The sequence below is a fragment of the Hyperolius riggenbachi genome, chromosome 9 (assembly GCF_040937935.1).
Source record: "Hyperolius riggenbachi isolate aHypRig1 chromosome 9, aHypRig1.pri, whole genome shotgun sequence".
In the NCBI taxonomy this organism is placed as follows: domain Eukaryota; kingdom Metazoa; phylum Chordata; class Amphibia; order Anura; family Hyperoliidae; genus Hyperolius; species Hyperolius riggenbachi.
The window spans coordinates 17,818,931-17,839,737 of NC_090654.1; the positions used below are offsets into that span (position 1 = coordinate 17,818,931).

At 45.9% G+C, this 20,807-nt stretch overlaps 1 protein-coding gene across 1 annotated transcript in view; it reads left to right on the plus strand.

The window, feature by feature from the left end:
* The window catches only part of FAM83F (family with sequence similarity 83 member F), a 62,663-nt gene that overhangs the window by 31,546 nt on the left and 10,310 nt on the right, over positions 1-20,807 (plus strand). Inside the window, exon 2 of the mRNA XM_068252022.1 lies at positions 19,355-19,522. Coding sequence (XP_068108123.1) covers positions 19,355-19,522 — 168 coding nt within the window. The remainder of the gene's footprint in view (positions 1-19,354; positions 19,523-20,807) is intronic.

A 20,807-nucleotide genomic window follows, 5' to 3' on the forward strand; every position in this document is an offset into this window, starting at 1 on the left:
CAGCAGGGCTGCCAGGCAACTGGTATTGCTTAAAAGGAAATAAACATGGCAGCCTCCGTATACCTCTCTCTTCAGTTCCCCTTCAAAGCAGTAGGATCAGCCATACTATGCCAGGGAAAAAAAACACACATATAAGTAGATAAACACTTGATCTACTTACATAACACATGTATTGTACTGTCCACGTTTTGATTTCAGTGAATGTTATATAGTAAATGAAGAGAACTCGGTTCCTGGTGGGAACCATGTCTTTTGCCCACAGTTTAGGCTAAATCCTGATGTCATCTCTGCCCTTTACTTTTTTCTTTTCTCCTCCAATCGCTGAGTCACCTCAGCCTTGCTTGTAAACACAAGTGAGCAGGGGATCATGTTTCAGCTCAGCGGATCTCTGTCCCCCTCCCCACCCACCGCGCTATAGCTCCCCGAGATTAGCAATATTTGTCGCTATCTTGGAGGTAAACATAGGGCAGAGGGATTCCCTGTTCAAAATGCCCGCCAGGGGCGTTCCTGCAGGCTTTCCAGAGCTGCCATCAGGCATCTCTCTCTCCCTGGCCACGCCCCTGCTGCTCCCCCGCCTCCCTGCATGCTAAGAGAAATCTTCCTGCTTCCAGGGTCATGACCCAGAGGTCACAAAAGTGAAAGTGGGGCAGTGCGGCCCACAGGAGCGACGGGGAGCAGCGTGTATGGCGGCTACCTGATCCACTCAGCCCCCCGGATCAGGTAGCCTAGTTTTTTTTATGAGCCCACCTCAGGCTCTCTTTAAGGATGAGCAAAATTGCTGATGGAAAGTTTGTGATTTCTTTGCTTAACCTCCAGTTGTCCCTGATTTGTGGCCACAAGGATTGTTTCCCAATCCCCAACCGGCAATGATAATTGCATGCCTGTGCCGAGCTCCAGACATGTAGAGGCATTATTTAGCTAATCGGGTCACCTGAGGGTGTCCCTTTCTTTGCTGGTTTTAATCGGCTGTTTTTGGATTCAAGCAGATGGTGAAAAACCGGTCTGACATCTGATATAATCGTTATATCTCCAACAGTAATCTGGTATTGGCAAAGTCTTGTTTACTATCAGGTTTACAAGAAGCAGTACAAGACATAAACAAGGTCACTAGGTCAGCAATGACAGAAATAGCTATGCAAATATACATGATGCTATCAAATTACTGGTCAACTAACCTACATCAATCCAATCACTGTCATCATTCGTTATCCTAATTAAAATGCATCTTTTCAGATAAGCAACTAGGCAGGGAAATAAATGGAAAAGGAATATATTATAGATAAAAAGAACCCCCAGCATGCAACTGTTTGGCACTGACTACTAAAGGGCCAGTGCTCCTTAAAGGGAACCTTAACTGAGAAGGATATGGATTTTTCCTTTTAAAATAATACCAGTTGCCTGACTCTCCTGCTGATCCTCTGTCTCTAATACTTTCAGCCACAGCCCCTGAACAAGCATGCAGATCAGGTGCTCTGACTGAAGTCAGACTGGATTAGCTGCATGCTTGTTTCAGGTGTGGTATTCAGCCACTACTGCAGCCAAAGAGATCAGCAGGGCTGCCAGGCAACTGGTATTGTTTAAAAGGAAGCATCCATATACCTCTCAGTTAAGGTTCCCTTTAAGTATGTGATAACTCTAAACCATAACAGCAGAAAAAGTTTTGAATGCAGGATTAGCATCTTAACACTTAATACACTCAGACCAGTTGTTGCTGAAATTTTTGGTACTTATCCGTTAGCCGGGCGCATCCTCTAGGTGGCGACAAAACTCCACCAGAGTTAGGGCTGGTTCAGACGGACGTTTGCAGAGCGTTTACAGCCAGCGTTCAGGGCTTGGTGTTAAACGCTCCCATTCAAGTGAATGGGAGCGTTTGTACCAAGCTTTCAAGCGCGTTTACACAAACGCGGCGTTTGGGTCCCGATTTTCCCTGGCTTTCAAGGAGCCCCTGGAAGCTACATGTAGCTTCCAGGGGAGGTTAACCGCGACGGCTAATGTCCCCCTAGGGGAAGAAAAAACGCGACCGCATCCAAACGCACACGAACGCTGCTGAACGCGACGCCAGCAAACGCAACGCCTCCAAACGTCCGTCTGAACCAGCCCTTACATCTTTCCCTACTATCCATGTCGGCCTGGAGGGGGAATAGTAATTAGCGCCACCTGCCGGATGCGCCCGGCTAACGGATAAGTACCAAATTTTTTTATGGTGACAATCTCGCTTTAAGGGCCCATTCCCACTTGAGCGTTTTGCTGGCGATTTCAACAAAACACTCAAACGCTAGCGCTTTTCAAAGCGCTAGGGTGATAAGTCTATGGGCCTGTTCTCATTTGGGCGATTTGCGCTAATCGCCGCAAATCGCCTAAAAACGCTAAACGCAAACGCGTAACCTGCACCCTTTTTAGGCGATTTCCCGGCGATCGCGTTTTACTGCTATAGAAGCGCAAAACGCGATTGCTAAAAAATCGCCAGGTGTGAATGGTGATTTTTTGGCGTTAATTGCAAAAAAACGCCAGAGCAAAAGGCTAGCAAAATCGCTAGCGTTTTGCGATCAGCAAGTGTGAATGGGCCCTCAGTCACTTGAAAAAAAATTGGATTTGCATGTTCTAATCTGTGTTGTTTGAGAATTAGGAGGTTGAATTACATCAGCAAACACATGTCTGTTGGCTCAGTAAACAAAACTCTTTTGTTCTCACCCAGGTGAAAATATGTAGACAAACTGCAGTGCAGATGAGATGTGACATGTATCTGTTTGTGGAATAGAGAACACTCTGCAAAGCTTGTATAGCAGTGACAATGTGAAGATTCTGCAATTCACCTTTTATAATGCAAACTCTCTGCTTTGCCTCAAGCTGAGCTTAGGGCCCGTTTCCACTGTAGCGTTACGAAATCGCCGGCGAATCACCGCAGGCAAATCGCATGCGGGTGCGATTCCGCATGCGTTTTTTGCCGCGATTTCGCATGCGATTTCGCATAGGTAAGGCTGTATGCGATTTTAACCATGTCACTGCCTGTGTGAATTAACATGGGTACCTATGCGAAATCGCATGCGAAATCGCGGCAAAAAACGCATGGGGAAAACGCATGCGATTTCCCTATTAAATACATTGTGTGCGATTCGCCTGCATTCCACACGCAGGCGAATTCTGAGGCCCCTACCCTGCAGATTTTTTCTGCACAGAAAAACGTGCGGGGAAACGCACAAGTGGAAACAGTCCCATCCACTTGTACTGACTGTGCGGATCCGCATGCGTTGCCCGCATGCGGATTCGCGATAGTGGAAACGGGCCCTAAAAAGAACATATTTCTCTCCAGGGCAGCTGTGGATTTGCATAACTAAGTGCAGAGTGTTGTTCTGGGACTGCCTGTCACTCTGCACACCTCCTGTCAGCGGTATCGTCACCATAAAAATCAAATTTCAACAGCAACTGGTCTGAGTGTATTAAGTGATAAAGATGCTAATCCTGCATTCAAAACTTTCAAAACGTTTTCTGCTGTTATGATTTGGAGTTATCATATACTTTAGGAGCACTGGCTCTTTAGTAGTCGGTGCCAAAGAATTGCATGCTGGGGGTTCTTTTTATCTTTAATATATTCCTCCTCTACCCTTTATTTCCCTGTCTGCTGCTTATCTGAAACCTGATCCCCTACTCACTTGTGTTTACAAGCAAGGCTGAGGCGTCTCAGCGATTGGAGGAGACAAGAAAAAAAGTAAAGGGCAGAAATGACATCATGAGTTAGCCTTTACTGTGGGCAAAAGACATGGCCCCCACCAAGAACAGAATTCTCGTCATTTACTATATAACATTCACTGAAATCAAACGTGGACAGTATAATACATGTGTTATGTAAGTAGATCAAGTATTTATCTACTTATATATGTGTTTTTTTTCCCTGACATAGTATGGCTGATCCTACTGCTTTAAAGGACAACTGTACTGAGAAGAATATGGTGGCTGTCATATTTATTTCCTTTTTAACAATACCAGTTGCCTGGCAGCCCTGCTGGTCTATTTGGCTGCAGTAGTGTCTGAATGAGGGCTGTGGAGTTGGTGCAAAAATCATCCAACTCCGACTCCTCACTTTATGGAACCTCCGACTCCAGGTAGCTAAAATTGCTTCGACGACAACTCCTTTGTCTACTCTGACTTTAACTCCTCAGTTTATTTAAACCACAGACTCCAACTTCAGGTACCCAAAATTGCTCTGACTCCGACTACACAGCCCCGGTCTGCAGCACACCAGAAACAAGCATGCAGCTAATCTTGTCAGATCTGACAATAATGTCAAACACCTGACCTGCTGCATGCTTGTTCAGGGGCTATGGCTAAAAGGAGTACATTTGAAATCGGCGCCGGTAGACTTGGGCGCAGGATACAGCGGTATATGGCTGATCCTGCTTCTGCACAAGTCCGGGCCGATGTAATTACTATTCCCCCTCCAGGCCGCCATGGATAGTGGGGGAATGAAATAATTCGGCTTCCAGCGATTGCTGGAGGCCGAATTATTATGTTTTTAAGCAACCTCGGCTCTGTCTTCTGACGGAGCCGATGTTACTCACTGAGCACTGCAATAGGAGTGATTCCTATTGAAGTCTATGGAGGCGCCGGCTGCACCTAAATCTAGCAGCGCTGAAAAGCACTGCTCCGGCTTAAAGTATTAGAGGCAGAGGATCAGCAGGACAGCTTTCAGGTTTCTGGTGTGATTCAGACACTGCTGCAGCCAAATAGATCAGCAGGGCTGCCAGGCTACTGGAATTATTTAAACGGAAATAAATATGGCAGCCTCCATATTCATCTCAGAACAGTTGTCCTTTAAGAGACCAAAGTGCCATAATCCTCTATCATATTTCCTACATTTTCAAAGGTAAAGACTAGGGACACCTTTAAGACACTCCGTCTGCCACACCTCCAGCCACACCCCATGAAAAAAATGGGGTGATAAAAAATTTGCTCTTTTTTATTAATAAAAAAAAAAATTTTGCAGCAGTAATCAGATACCAGCAAAAGAAAAGGCTATTAGGCCTAGTGCACACCAAAAACCGCTAGCAGATCCGCAAAATGCTAGCAGATTTTGAAACGCTTTTTCTTATTTTTCTGCAGCGTTTCAGCTAGCGTTTTGCGGTTTTGATTAGCGGTTTTGGTGTAGTAGATTTCATGTATTGTTACAGTAAAGCTGTTACTGAACAGCTACTGTAACAAAAACGCCTGGCAAACCGCTCTGAAGTGCCGTTTTTCAGAGCGGTTTGCGGTTTTCCTATACTTAACATTGAGGCAGAAACGCTTCCACAATCCAAAATCTGCAGCAGCCCGGGAGTATGCGTTTCTGCAAAACGCCTCCCGCTCTGGTGTGCACCAGCCCATTGAAATACATTACCCAAGCGTATCCGCAGCCGCAAGCAGATCGCAAACCGCAGCGGAAACGCTCCGGTGTGCACTAGGCCTTAGTGACAAGAAAAGGAGGTAAAATTAATTTGGGTGCTAGGCTGTATGACCGAGCAATAAACAGTGATGGCTTTTTCACACTGCGGGCGATTTTTCAAAATCGCCCTGAAATCGCTTACACGATGATTCTGTATGAGATCGTTCACATATGAGCGGCTCGTTTGCGTTCTGCTTTGTAAAGCGATGCTTGAGCCATTTTTGAGGCGATTTCGCCTCAATGGAAGGTGTAGAAAAAAACGCAAATTGCTCACAAAACCGATTTGTGGAGCGATTGCGTTCGCATTTCTTTTCCGGATCAAAGAGTTCACTTCCTGACTTGCGTCAGGGTCCAGGAGTGAATTACCAAAACGTTTGGGAAAAATGCGTCGGAAACCGCTAACCACAAAAACGAATCGCCCACCCAAGCGCCGGGAATTGGAGAAAAAAAACACCTCAAAAAAAGCCCACCGTGGACGGACACGCGAGAGGAACGCAATGTGAACAAGGCCTTAAAGTTGTGAAGTGGCGAATTGTAAAAAATGGCCTGGTCACTAGGGGGGTATAAAGCTCTGGTCCTCAAGTGGTTAAAGAAACTCTGAAGGCTCCCTCAAAAAACCTGTTTTTACTTTAGAGCCATCTTTAGCATTAATGCCCTAGCTGAAATGCTTCATCCCCGGGGATGAACACTCAATCACCCCAAACTCCCCGGGGCAAATTACAGGGCTCCTTCCAGGTAGAGGCAGAGATTTGCGCAGTAGCTCCGTCTCTACTCACGTCAATCAGCTTGGATCGCCGCCTCTCCCCGCCCCTCTGTCTTATTTCACTGAGAGGGGCGGGGGAGAGGCGGCTTAGAGTTGGGCCGAACCTCCGATTTTAGGTTCGCGAACCGGGTTCGCGAACTTCCGCGGAAGGTTCGGTTCGCGTTAAAGTTCGCGAACCGCAATAGACTTCAATGGGGATGCGAACTTTGAAAAAAAAAATAATTATGCTGGCCACAAAAGTGATGGAAAAGATGTTTCAAGGGATCTAACACCTGGAGGGGGGCATGGCGGAGTGGGATATACGCCAAAAGTCTCCAGGAAAAATCTGGATTTGACGCAAAGCAGCGTTTTAAGGACAGAAATCATATTGAATGCTAAATGACAGGCCTAAAGTGCTTTAAAACATCTTGCATGTGTATACATCAATCAGGTAGTGTAATTAAGGTACTGCTTCACACTGACACACCAAACTGTTCACTGAACAGAACAGGTATGCAGTGGCGGGTTCACTAAACAGGTATACAGTGGCGGGTCCACTGAACAGAACAGGTATGCAGTGGTGGGTTCACAGAACAGGTATGCAGTGGTGGGTTCACAGAACAGGTATGCAGTGGTGGGTTCACAGAACAGGTATGCAGTGGTGGGTTCACAGAACAGGTATGCAGTGGCAGGATCACTGAACAGGTATGCAGTGGCAGGATCACTGAACAGGTATGCAGTGGTGGGTGGGTTCACAGAACAGGTATGCAGTGGCAGGATCACAGAACAGGTATGCAGTGGTGGGTTCACAGAACAGGTATGCAGTGGCAGGATCACTGAACAGGTATGCAGTGGTGGGTGGGTTCACAGAACAGGAATGCAGTGGCAGGATCACTGAACAGGTATGCAGTGGTGGGTGGGTTCACAGAACAGGTATGCAGTGGTGGGTTCACAGAACAGGTATGCAGTGGCAGGATCACTGAACAGGTATGCAGTGGTGGGTGGGTTCACAGAACAGGTATGCAGTGGCAGGATCACAGAACAGGTATGCAGTGGTGGGTTCACAGAACAGGTATGCAGTGGCAGGATCACAGAACAGGTATGCAGTGGTGGGTTCACAGAACAGGTATGCAGTGGCAGGATCACTGAACAGGTATGCAGTGGTGGGTGGGTTCACAGAACAGGAATGCAGTGGCAGGATCACTGAACAGGTATGCAGCCAGGAAAAGCTAAGCCTAACTAATCTTTCCCTATGAGAGACACACAGCAGCTCGCCCTACTCTCTCTAATGCAGGCACACGAGTGGCCGTAATGGCCGCCGCTGCCTGCCTTATATAAGGGGGGTGGGGCTCCAGGGGCTAGTGTAGCCTAATTGGCTACACTGGGCCTGCTGACTGTGATGTAGAGGGTCAAAGTTGACCCTCATAGTGCATTGTGGGGCGAACCGAACTTCCGGAAACGTTCGCCTGCGGGAGGCGAACGCGAACCACCGAAGTTCGCCGGGAACCGTTCGGCCCATCAGCGTAGATTGACGTGAATGGGGGCAGAGCTAGAGCCCAAAGCTCTGCCTCCCCTGGGCAGCAAAATCCAGACCTGGAAAGTTGTGGATTTTTGCCCTGTGAGTTTGGGGTGATCAATTGAGTATTCAGCCGCTGGAATGCAGCGTTTCAGGTGGGGCATTAATGCTAAACAGGTCTCTAAAGTAAAAACAGTCTTTTTGGGAGGCTTCAGAGTTTCTTTAAAGAGAACCCAATGCAGCCTGGAACCCAAAAGAGAGATACTTACCTAGGAAGACAGAAGTCTCTTGTTCCTCCTGATCCTTCCCATGTCTGCCTCGGGCTGACAGGCTCCAGAGGATTTCTTCTTCCTAGGTAAGTATCTTTTTTGGTCCCGACCTGCCTCGGGTGCACTTCAAGGGTATTGCCTTTGATGCAGGGTTTGAGCTTTTGACCAGGGTTCGAATCCTGGCTTAAGCCTGTACATAAAACAGTAAGGAGTCTGTGGGCAAGGCTCCCTAATGATCCTGGTAGTCCATGGAGCGCGCCCAAGTGCCTACAACTCTGAAGCGTTTTGAGCGCGCCAGGAGAAAAGCGCAATATAAATGTTCTGCGTCTTGTCGAATAGTAGAGGGTAGAAGGTGGTCCCTCGCTGTAAAGGCCGTACCCACTACGCAAATTTCCTGACGATTTGTCTGACGACAAAGCGACAAGCGATCTTTTCCACTATCTCGCAACGTGGGTACAGGCGGGCGATCTTGCGAACGTTTAGTGAGACGCGGCGATAACAACCATCACAATTGCATCTTTAAGATCCCCTACGGCCCCACGCAAAGCACCGCGATCCCATGACTTCACATTCTGGCCTGTGGTGCGACGTCGCAAGTACCCACCAGCCGGAAGATGGATTGTGGAATGTTCGTCACTACGTCCATCTTCCTCCGTCAGGTGGTGAGTATTTAGCTTTAGGCAGTGACCCCCCCTCTGCTCCTCCCGAGTGGTGATTAAAGAGAACTCACGGCGGTTCCTCGGGGGGGGGGCCTGATGTGACACAGAGGCGTGTTCTCTGCCTCATGACATGCTGCTCCCACTGCTCTCTGCCCCCCCCCCCCCACCACCACCACCACCGCGCTATAGCTCCCCGAGATTAGCAATATTTGTCACCATCTTGGAGGTAAACATAGAGCAGAGGGATTCACTGTTCAAAACACCCGCCAGGGGCATTCCTGCAGGCTTTCCAGAGCTGCCATTGGGCAGCTCTCCCTGACCACGCCCCTGCCGCTCCCCCGCCTCCCTGCATGCTGAGAGAAATCTCCCTCCTTCCAGCGTCATGACCCAGAGGTCACGAAAGTGAAAGTAGGGCAGTGCCGCTCACAGGAGCGGAGGGGAGCAGCGTGTATGGCGGCTACCTGATCCGCTCAGCCCCCCCCTGGATCAGGTAGCCTAGTTGTTGTTTTTTTTTTATTTAATGAGCCCACCTCAGGCTCTCTTTAAGGATGAGCAAAATTTCTGATGGAAAGTTTATGATTTCTTTGCTTAACATCCAGTTGTCTCCGATTTGCGGCCACAAGGATTGTTTCCCAACCGGCAACGATAATCGCATGCGCGTGCCTAGCTCGAGACGTGTACAGGCATTATTTAGCTAATGGGGACACCTGAGGGTTTGCTGGTTTTAATCGGCTGTTTTTGGATTGAAGCAGATGGTGAAAAACCGGTATGATATAATCATTATATCTCAAACAGTAATCTGGTATTGGGAAAGTCTTGTTTACTAACAGGTTTACAAGAAGCAGTACAAGACATAAACAAGGTCACTAGGTCAGCAATTACAAAAATAGCTATGGAAATATACATGATGCTATAAAATTACTGGTCAACTAACCTACATCAATCCAATCACTGTCATCATTCATTATCCTAATTAAAATGCATCTTTTCAAGAACAACAGAACACAGAACTGATTCTCCTATTTTTTCAAAACAGCAGCCTGTGACAAATCTGCCTTGCTGATCTGAAAAGCAAACAGAAGTAATGTTTGAACTTTCCAGCACTAAAACTTTATCTTTTCGCACTCTTTTTCAGCTGTATTGACTTCTTTTACACCTCAGGAAATTACTGAATTTGACAAGCCTTTCAACAAGCTCATTTGCCTAGATTTTTTTTTACCACTCGCTCTACAGGAAAACAGAAAGGAACTTCAGACAGTTCATTAGTAGGACAAGTACTACACGAACCTACTTATCTCTTCATGGGCCTGATCCATGTAGTGCCGTGAGCAGGCAGCACATGGCAATATTACCCTTCCTAGTGATGATTCATTCTATCTCTCTACTCTTGCTGTTTCCTATTTAACTTCTCCCTTCCAATGAGTCATGCTGTCTGCTCTCCTCTCTGCCAACTCCCTCCTTACGACTCCCTTCTAATGAGTCATGCTGTCTTCTCTCCTGTCTGCTAACTCCCTACTCACCCCCCTTCGCTTCTTATGAGTCATGCTGTCTGCTCTCCTCTCTGCTAACTCCCTTCTCCCCCCTCCCTTCTAATGAGTCATGCTGCCTGCTCCCCTGTCTGCTAACTTCCTCCTCACCCCTCCCTTCTGATGAGTCATGCTGCCTGCTCTCCTCTCTGCTTTCTCCCTCCTCACCCCCTTCCTAGTGACGAGTCTTGATGTTTACTTTCCTGTGTGCAGCGCTCTGTTCTTCTCAGGTTCACTCTGGAAAACACTGAACACACAGAGCAGCTGTCTGGTCTCTGCACACAGAGAGTAGACAGCATGAATAATAAGAAACGAGGAAGCATGGAGGGAAATAGTAGAGAGGCTGGACAGAGCAGAAGATCTTGCCATGGCTGAATTTCACAAGTTTTAGGGCTCATTCTCACTTGAGCGGGAATCGCGCGATTCTCGCTAAAGGCAAACCGCTAGCAGTTTTTAAAAACCGCTAGCACATGTAACACTATGGCAGTGTTCTCACTGTCGCGTTTGCAGTTAGCGTTAACCGCAAATGTGTTACATGCAGCCGTTTGCCGTCAATTCCGGAGTGATCGTTCGTGATTAGCAGTATAAACCGCTAATAGCGATCGCTCCCAAACCGCTACAGTGTCCAGTGATTTTTCCGCGTTACACGCGGAGAAATCACTCCCACAAAACGCCAGCGGTATTCGCAGGCGTTTTGTGGTTTTAGGTGTGAACAGAGCCTTAAGCAGGCTGAATAAGGAAGAGGATAATAAACGGCAGCAGTACTTTTAGTAAACACTACTCTGGATATAGCAGGGCATTCGACACTTGAATCCATTCCATAATAATGAAAAAAAAATATCTTTGCTTGCACTATATTTAAAGCGGACCTGAACTTCCGCTCTACTCTAAAAGATAAGCAACAGCATAATAACCTTTCAAGAAAAAAAACATTTCTTTGTTACAGCTGATACCAATCCTGCAATAAATCTGCAGTGTGTCTACTTCCTGCTTTCATGGAAGCAGACATAGGGTTAACATGCTGTGTTTACAAATTAGCTGCTCTGCGGCCAGCCGACACACCTGAGAGATCAAATTACACTGGTGATTAGTCACAGGTGAGGGGGAATTAGGAAGGCTAAACTCTCTGTAAATACATACAGGGTGCATTTCTCTGTGTTTACCTTCTGTCGTGTTCAAGAGTTCAGGTCCACTTTAATCAGTATTAGTGACAGTACTTCTATAAGAGTTCTATACTGTAGCTCCACTTAGCATACTGTATTAGGACATCCAGGCTAATATTGATTTATACGTTTGTCACCACTCCCAGTTTAAGCCGTAGAATCAATCAGCACCAGCACTTTTATCTCCCACATTTATCTGCCTATTTATTGTCTCTCTTGATCTTTGTCCCTTTTATGATGATTGTCATTAACAGGCTTCAGACTTTTGAACTGGCTATCATCTGGGGAATTTATGGAGTGACAGTCTATGATGCTGTTTGCATTGTAAAGTAACTTACAGGTAGAGTTATATGTTAAGCTGCAGCTATAAAAAATAAATCTGAAAGCAATAATAAACCACAAAAGCTAAACCTGAACTCTACGGACCACGCCCGCTATATTAATACTAAGGTGTCAGCTATGCAAACCTGTCCCATAACTAACAATAATAAGTGATAAAACTAGAGAAATGCAAAAAAAACTGTACGTATACCAATTATCAATATACCAAGGTAAATAGAGGGTAAAATCTCCTACCTTGAAGAAGTAATAGTCAGAGAGTCGGAGTTAGAATAAAAACATCTAAAAATTTTATTGTGCACATTCGACAACGCGTTTCACGGCTACAGACGCTTCCTCGGGTCAATAGTTGTGCCTTTTGCTAGGTACAGTTAGTCCTGGGCACCATTCGTCATTCGGCGCCCAGGACTAATTGTACCTAGAAAAAGGCACTACTATTGACCCGAGGAAGCGTCTCTCGTTGTCGAATGTGCACAATAAAAATTTGAGAAGTTTTTATTCTAACTGACTATTACTCGTTCAAGGTAGAAGAGTTTAACCTCGATCTACCTTGGCATATTGATCATTGGCATACGTACAGTTTTTTTGCTTTCACAGGCGCCTCCAGCTTTTCTCCAGTTTTACTAGTTACCAGGGCCGTGCCGAGGCAGAGGCGAGAGAGGCTCCAGCCTCAGGGCACAGTGTAGGAGGGGGGGCACACAACTCACTCAGCTATCATTCCTCTATTGTGTTTGAAGCAGAGAGGAATAAGAAAAGGGGATACATGGCAGTGATTGCAAGCCAGATAACTAGAGATTAAGGTGTTGGGGGCGCCTCTTAGTCTAATAGCAATCAGTGTGTGACGGCTGGGGTGGGAGGGATGGGGAGGGGCCTCTTAGTCTTATAGCAATCAGTGTGTGACAGCTGGGGTGGGAGGGTTGGAGGGGCGCACTTTGGTGTCTCAGCCTTGGGTGCTGGAGGACCTTGTCCCGGCTCTGCTAGTTACACCTACCTAGAGGCAGATACTTTTGGAAGACCTCCAAAAGTATTGACCTTTTTTGGAGCTGCGACCAACACCCTCACAAGGAACTAGGTCTGACAAAATCTTGTCAGAACTGGAAGGAATCGTTGTAAGAAGAAAATGGTGAGCTTCTGAGAGGAACTGACTGTGAGGTAAGTATGTAATATTAATATTCATTTGCAGGGACATCATGTGTCTATTTTAATTAATTTTACTAGGTTCAGGTTCACATTAATGGCTCTGAATTGTACCTCAATGTGTGTATGGGAATGTATCTGCTGAGGCCCATAAATTATAAATAAAAAAAAACGCACAGGGAAGTTGCTGGAACAGAGCACAGTGTTTGCATTCCCATTGGTTCCTTCTGCTGTGTCATGTGACCAGTAACAGAAGAAGACACCGCTCAATGACACAGCCTTCTTCCCTGCGTGACTCTGCGCTCCATCAAGCTGGCAGCAGGCTATACCGGCACCTGACCTGGCATCTGTTTTGTTTATATTCTAACTCATTCGAAGCTGACCCAAATATTGCATAATCTGCAATTACCCGGCCTGAGGAAGGACTATAATCATTTTCATTTACGGTACAGTCAGCTGTGCTGCTTCCGTTCAACCTTTAGATTTAATGCATATAGGATTGTAAACCTACATTTAGGCTCATGCACATCCAGGGGAGTAACAATAGCAGGATCATCCACCAGGCAACCTAGGCAGGTGCCTGGGGCCTAATGGCTGCCCCCCCCCCCCCTGCCACCTTCTCTGGCCGGTCTTTATTTCAGGTTACAAAAAGGACCACAAGTTGGTGCTAAATCAATTACCTTGCCTAGAGCCCCATTACATTTTAATCCATCTGTGATCATAGGGGGGGGCCCGGGGGCCTGTTCCAGTATGTAATTTACTCCAGCTCATTATTGCACATGTCATGTGACATAGAATCAAGAGCTGCATGGTGATTGACGGAACTGCACTAAAGAGGACCTGTCCTGCTGTCGAGAGCAGGTAACATATAACGCTCTGCTGCTGCTGCTCTGCATTACGTACAGAGGCAACTTTGGTCACCTAAAAAGATCATTACTGAGAGATTCAGACACCTTTCCTAAGTGTTTACAGGCGTCACTGGACCCTGCTAACTGGCGGAGAGCAATTGGGTATGTAGATAAACCATTCCTGATCGGTCAAAGGGGGTAAGATGGGCCCAGGAGTGAATAAAACGGAGATAAAAACAAATAAAAGCGAAAACAACAAACTCCTATATATAAATATAATGAATTGTTAATAAGCACAGGCAACGCATTTCGTGGTTCTCTGCCCACTTCATCAGGCCAAATAAAGTGCCAAAGGGCTTCAAAAGCCAGGTGCAGAGCTCCTTATCGCTGCTGCTATCTCCTGCCTACTTATACTCTCCTCTACCCTGGACATAGGACATAATGCACTGAAATATGGCCAGATAATAAGCTTGTGGAGGGAAAAAAAACACCCTAAATTATTAAAACTGGACATTCTGGCAGCCAGTACTGAAGATCAATCTGGGGCCTTAATGTGAACCTCCAGACTAAAAATCTTCTCAGCAGCACTGAAAAGGCTTGGTGTTTCTTTGACAGTTTCACAGCATCAGAACTTTATTTTTCTTACCCAAGCCTCATTTTTAGCTGCATGGAAGCTAAGCTCCGCCCCATCAAAGAAAACTGCCCGGGCATTTTTCCCATGATGCTGTGCAAAGTATGATGGGATTTCTGATGTTGTTGTTCTCGTTCTGCTGTTTTGTTTTTTATTTTTTTTTATTTGAGATTTGAAGCCTAGCATGTGCAGCTGGGAGGGGTGATCAGGACACAGGACAGTTGGAACTGTGTCTCATGCTCCCTGTTACCTCCTTTCAACTAAAAAGATGGCTGCCCCAATGAAAAAGATGGCTGCCCTTATGAAATCACAAACATTTGCCTGTTCTTTTAAAACAGGCCAGGTAAGAGATTATATTACCTATCTATTTTAATTAACATAACTAATGTAACTTAAAGCGGTATTGTCACCATAAAAATCAAATTATTAAGTGATAAAGATGCTAATCCTGCATACAAAACTTGCAAAACGTTTTCTGCTGTTATGGTTTGGAGTTATCACATACTTTAGGAGCACTGGCCCTAGTGCCAAAGAGTTGAATGCTGGGAATTATTTTTATCTACTGTATCATATATTCCTCCTCTTCCATTTATTTCCCTGCCTCGCTGCTTATCAGAAACACACTCTGATTACTTGTGTTTTCAAGCAAGGCTGAGGTGACTCAGTGATTGGATGTGTAAAAAAAAAAAAAAAAAAGTCGGTGCAGTTGTTAGTAGACACCTCAGTGGGAGTGTCTGAAGACTCTGGGAGGAGGGCAGATAATGAATACACAATGAGCAAGAGAAGGGAGGGGGGGAAACAAGAGTCAGGGAGGATATGATGTCAGCATTAGCTTGGCAAAATGGCCACTGCCTAGAATAGGATTTTCTGCTTTTACTTTGTAAAATTCACAGGAATCATTACGTGGATAGCACAATACATCTGTTATGTAAGTAGTAGTAGCATTTATCTACTTATATATGTGTTTTTTTTATTTCTACATTAGCATGGGTGTCGCTTGTTCTTTAATGACAGTATGTTTGTTTAGGCTGAAGTTCATCTTTAATGCTTTTGAGACCAGCTGGATACTCAAACAGCAGATCACAGAGGGGGGAACGGAGGATGGAGTAAATCTAGCTTAAAATCTCATTCACCCCAGAGCTTTTGAGGAATTTTCCAGGGCCGATTTTGGGCACAGACTAACCAGGCCTGGGGTGACATCTGCGACCTTTTGCAGCCTGTCCGATCGATACAAGTGACCGATATTGGTCATATCGTCTATCGGGCATGCTCTAGGAGGCACCAATTTTCATCTAATCGGATGGTCCATCTGTGGCCAAGTTGCCTGGTGTATGGCCACCTTTATAAGACTTTACCTTATGGAATACTTATAAACAACTGCTAGTGCCATTAAGACATAGATGAATGGTAATTTTCAGGCTGCATTTCCACTGCGAATCGCCGCGGTAAAAATTCGCATGCGGATGGATGACGATGTATGCGAATTTAACCATGGCAGTGCTGGTGTGCTTTTCCATTGTTTCTATGCGAATTTGCATGAAAATTCGCATGAACATTCGCATACCCAAACCGCATGCGAATTTCCTATTAAATACATTGTATGCGATTCGCATAGCGGTATGCGAATTCTGATGGCTCTGCCATTCGAATTTTTTCTGCACAGAAAAACGCAAAGGAATCCTGACAAGTGGAAACAGTCTTATTCGCTTGTATTGCTATGCGAATTTGCATGCGAAAAACGCATGCGAAATCGTGATAGTGGAAATGGGCCCTCACTCATAAATGATAATTACTGATTAACATAACATTCAGGTTGCCTGAATAGTATAACAATGAATGGCAGGTACTGTTCATGTACTCATTAAGCTGTAATTGTTTTGAATTGCTCTGTATGGACAGTCACAACTCTTCTGGATTTTCAGGACAATATTCCAACCTGTAAAACTCAGGCTTCACACAAACATTTAAAAAAAAAAAGTGGCCACACACCTTTCTTAACCAGGGCCGGATTTACCGTAAGGCACTGTAGGCATGTGCATACAGGCGCCTGATGAGGGAAAGGTGGCTCGCTCCCCTCCCTAAGTCCCGCCCTCTCTCCTTTCCTATGCAGAGTCCTGAACAGAGTGTAAATGAGAGGTTACTCACAAGGGTCTCGGAATTTTCAACAAAGAGATCTCCCTTCAATCAGGGGCACTGCTAGCTACGTAATACTCGGGGTACTCCTGGCTACCTAATGCTAAGGAGCACCTGTAGCTACCTATGATGGGCAAGGGAAGTAAGGGAGAAGTGACAGCCGGGCCAGCCAGCACGCTTGCAGTGCAGTTCGGTGGGGTCTGTAGGTACATGAAGGGCGGAGTCTAGGGTGCCAGGACATCTGTAGGGTCCTGTGATGTAAATCCGGGCCTGCTCTTAACATTTATATGAAGTATTTCTGGGTTGAGCCAGCGAGGTGTATCTGGCCTGGCAGTAATGCGTATATCGCCATAGACTTGTTTTGAGAAACAATATTTATGTATGTACAGTAACCTATCATTTGTCATTGCAGTTTGCAAAGCCAATTAATGTAGGCTACAGACTTCCTATTCATAAGTTGGGGGAGGGGACAGGCAACAGTCGTCTAGCCTAGCCGCGCCAAAATAGCCAGAAACGGCCCTGCATTTTCCAATTATGCAAATAGGACAAAGTCATATGAATAAATCGGGGAGAAATATTTTTTGCAGTGTAATAACCAGTGATTGGCACAAATTTCGCATCACCATAATTTTGCATCCTAATTCGCAATCACGATGCAAAATTGTAATACAAATTTTGGAGTAAAATCGTAATTAATTTCATTTGTAAACATAACAGGGGCAAACCCAGGATATTCAAGGGGGGTATTCCTGAAAGGTCTTCCTCAGCCACGCACAATACAGTATAATAATACGGTAGGACATCATGCTGGGTACACATACTGTAATGCAATTTCTCGTCTGACAGGATCTGACAATTATTTCCTAAATTTCTGATCAGCTCCCGATCGACAAAGAGATCGATCAGGAGCAGTTTGGATACAGATAATAATGAGGACAGTTGACATTGGTAAAGAGGGGGAGCAGGGCACAGTGCTGTGGTGTGCTCATACCTGGCTCTGTGCTTTGTCAAGTTTCTCAGAGCTGCTCCATGCTCTGTAAACCTGCTGCTGCTCCATCCAAAGTCAACTATGGTGGCAGGGAAAGAAAGTGCAGGCAGTAGAATGGTGCTGCGAGCTGCAGGATGCATGCACATATTCTGGTGTCTCAAGTTATGCCTGTCACCAGGCACTGCACCGGCCCTGGTCTGAGGGGGGATTCTGGGCAGCTGTAACCCCCCCCCCCTGCGTTTGCCTATGCATAATCAGGAATCAGAATTTTACAATGTTGCATCATTTTCGAGTAATTTTGTGTAGACTTTAGCTCTTAATAGCAAAACCCCCCATACATGCTATCATCACCAAAATTGCAACATAACAGTAAAAAAAAAAAAAAAAAAAAAAAAGATAGAAACTCCAGTGCTGGATTTAGCATAAGGCACTGGAGGCACAAGCCTACAGGCGCCTGATGATGGAAAGGCGGCTCATGCCCCACCCCGAGAACCTCCCTCCCTCTTTCCCTATGCAGAGTGCTGATGAGAGTATAAATGAGGAATTACTCACCTGACTCTGCATTCCAGTTGGGGGCAACTTAAAGGGATACTGTAGGGGGGTCGGGGAAAAATGAGCTGAACTTACCCGGGGCTTCTAATGGTCCCCCGCAGACATCCTGTGTTGGCGCAGCCACTCCCCAATGCTCTGGCCCCGCCTCCGGTTCACTTCTGGAATTTCTGACTTTAAAGTCAGAAAACCACTGCGCCTGCGTTGCCGTGTCCTCGCTCCCGCTGATGTCACCAGGAGTGTACTGGGCAGACACAGACCATACTGGGCCTGCGCTGTGCGCTCTTGATGACATCAGCGGGATCGAGGACACGGCAACACAGGCGCAGTGGTTTTCTGACTTTAAAGTCAGAAATTCCAGAAGTGAACCGGAGGCGGGGCCGGAGCATCGATGAGCGGCTGCACGGGCACAGGATGTCTGCAGGGGACCATTAGAAGACCTGGGTAAGTTCAGCTCATTTTCCCCCGACCCCCCCTACAGTATCCCTTTAATACTGAGGGTTCCTCTGGCTACCTAATGCTAAGGGACATCTGTAACTATAAGGAGTTAGGGCTCTTTTCCACTAAGGCGTTTGCGATGGCTGAATCGCAAAAACGCAAACTGCAAGTGGTTTTCCAAATTGCTACAGTTTGCTTTTAACATAGGAATCGCGGTAGGTCATTTCCACTACCGCAATTCATTTTTTGCCTGATTGTGATCTCGCGGCGGAACGATTATTGCCACGATTTTGCTATGCAATGCATAGCATAGCAAAATCGCGGTCGCAAACATCGGGAAATCGCCGGTAATTTTTTACCTTTTGCTGAATCGCAATCACTAGCGTTCAGCGTGAACGCTTGCGATTGCTAGTGGAAAAGAGTCCTAAGGGAAGTAAGGGAGAAGTGACAGCTGGGCCAGCCAGCACATTTGCAGTGCGGTTCGGTGGGGGTTTGTAGGTTCATGGAGGGCGGAGTCTAGGGTTCCAGGACATCTGTGTCTATAGGCTCCTCTGATGTAAATCCGGGCCTGTCTAACTCACTGCATGCAGGCTTTCTATTAATGTCTATGCCCAGTCTCCTTTACAGTTCACAGTCATTATAATGCGTGCGTTGTGCACTTAGTCTAAAAATATTTTTCCTTTGCATTTTTTTTAAATCCATTTTCTCAAAAACTACAAGGTCTTTTTGAAAAAAAATGGTGCCTCTTTCCCACCCTTCTCCTAAACATGTGTAGCAATATTTGTGACACTAGCAGGTATTATGTGCTAAAGATGGCCCAAAATTACACAACAATTAAGAATGGATTACACTAAATCAGTTGAATGTCCAAATCATAATTACGTATAGCCATAATTGCAAAAATGTACGCAAAATTTTACATAATCTTAATTAGCACAGTTAAGGATCATCACTAATAATCACTACACTAACGTCTCCTATACGGTTTCTCTCTCCGCAGGTCATCGCCATCGTGATGGACTATTTCACTGACCGGGAGGTGTTCAAGGATGTTCTGAACGCGGCGGACAAGAGGAGGGTTCCTGTCTACATCATCCTGGGGGAACACGGAGTCAAGCACTTCCTGGAGATGTGCGAGTTCATGCAGGTGTCCGGATTCATGTTCCGGGTAAGTGGAAATCCTACACCAGAGAGAAGCCAATAGGCTGCTGATGGGAAATTATAACCACTACAAAACAAAAATATTTCAGCAGCTTGCACTGGTTAAAGAGAATCAATCTGTAAGCTTAAAAACATCCCCTGGGGGTACTTACCTTATCTGGATCCTGATAAGGCTTCCCCATCCTCCTTTGTCCCAGGGTGGCACCGCTAGAAGCCCTGAAATGGTTGGCATGTAAATATTTACCTTCCCCGCCTCCAGCGCAGGCGCAGTAGTGTTTCTCTGCGCTCGGGCTCAGATGGAAATAACCGAGCCTGATCATGTCCGATCTACTCGCACCTGTGCAGTACCCAACTGGGTTTGGCTGTTTCCACATGAGCCCGATTGGAAAGCCACTGCTGCACCTGCGCTGGAGGCGGAGGAGGTAACTATTGCAGGCGCTACTGCACCACAGCTGACATCCGATGTTTTCTGAGGTTTTGGGGGAGACAGCACTGGATGGGGACGAGGACGGGGAAAGCCTTATTAGGATCCAGAAGCTTCCCCCTCCTGAGGTAAGTACCCCCCCCCCCCCAGGGGACATTTTTAAGTTGACAGATTCTCTTTAAATATTGATCAGAGGAGCTCTTTCCACAAATAAGGTCCTGTATTTTCTTATCTGACACGAATGGTAGAGCAGACCTACACTCAAAACTATTATTTTACTGTTGACCCGAGTAGACTGTGTTAAAGGACACCAGAAATCAGAGGTATACAGGGGCTGCCATATTTAATACATGTACATATTTAAAGGAATACTATCGATTCACATATTTTTTTCAATTGACACAGGAATTGTTTGGTAAGCGCTGCTAAGTACTGGTGTATACATTTTAGTAGCAACTTCTTTGTTTACTGTTAGCAAAATACATTCAAACTTTACTGAGGCCAAAACTGACGGCAGACTGAGCCACGAGGAGAGGGGAAATTCCCCTCACACTTGATCAGTTAACTCTGTGTAGCTCTGTGTGTGACAGAGAAGAGAGCTCCCAACAGCTGCAGCTCCTGTGTCCTGTGTTTCTGACTGACCTGTCTGAAGAGAGCAGAGGAAATGTAACTAATTGTCACAGCTTTTCATACTGTTTTTGCTTTCAGAGTTTGATATGTTTGATATTTGCTTTCTGTAGTCTGATATGCAACTCTGGCTTTGCATTGAAGCAGACACCCCTTCTGCAATTGATTTGTCCCAATATAGCTAAATCCAACCCTTAATAAATTACAGCTTTTGCCTCTGATATTTAACATGAAAAGTAGG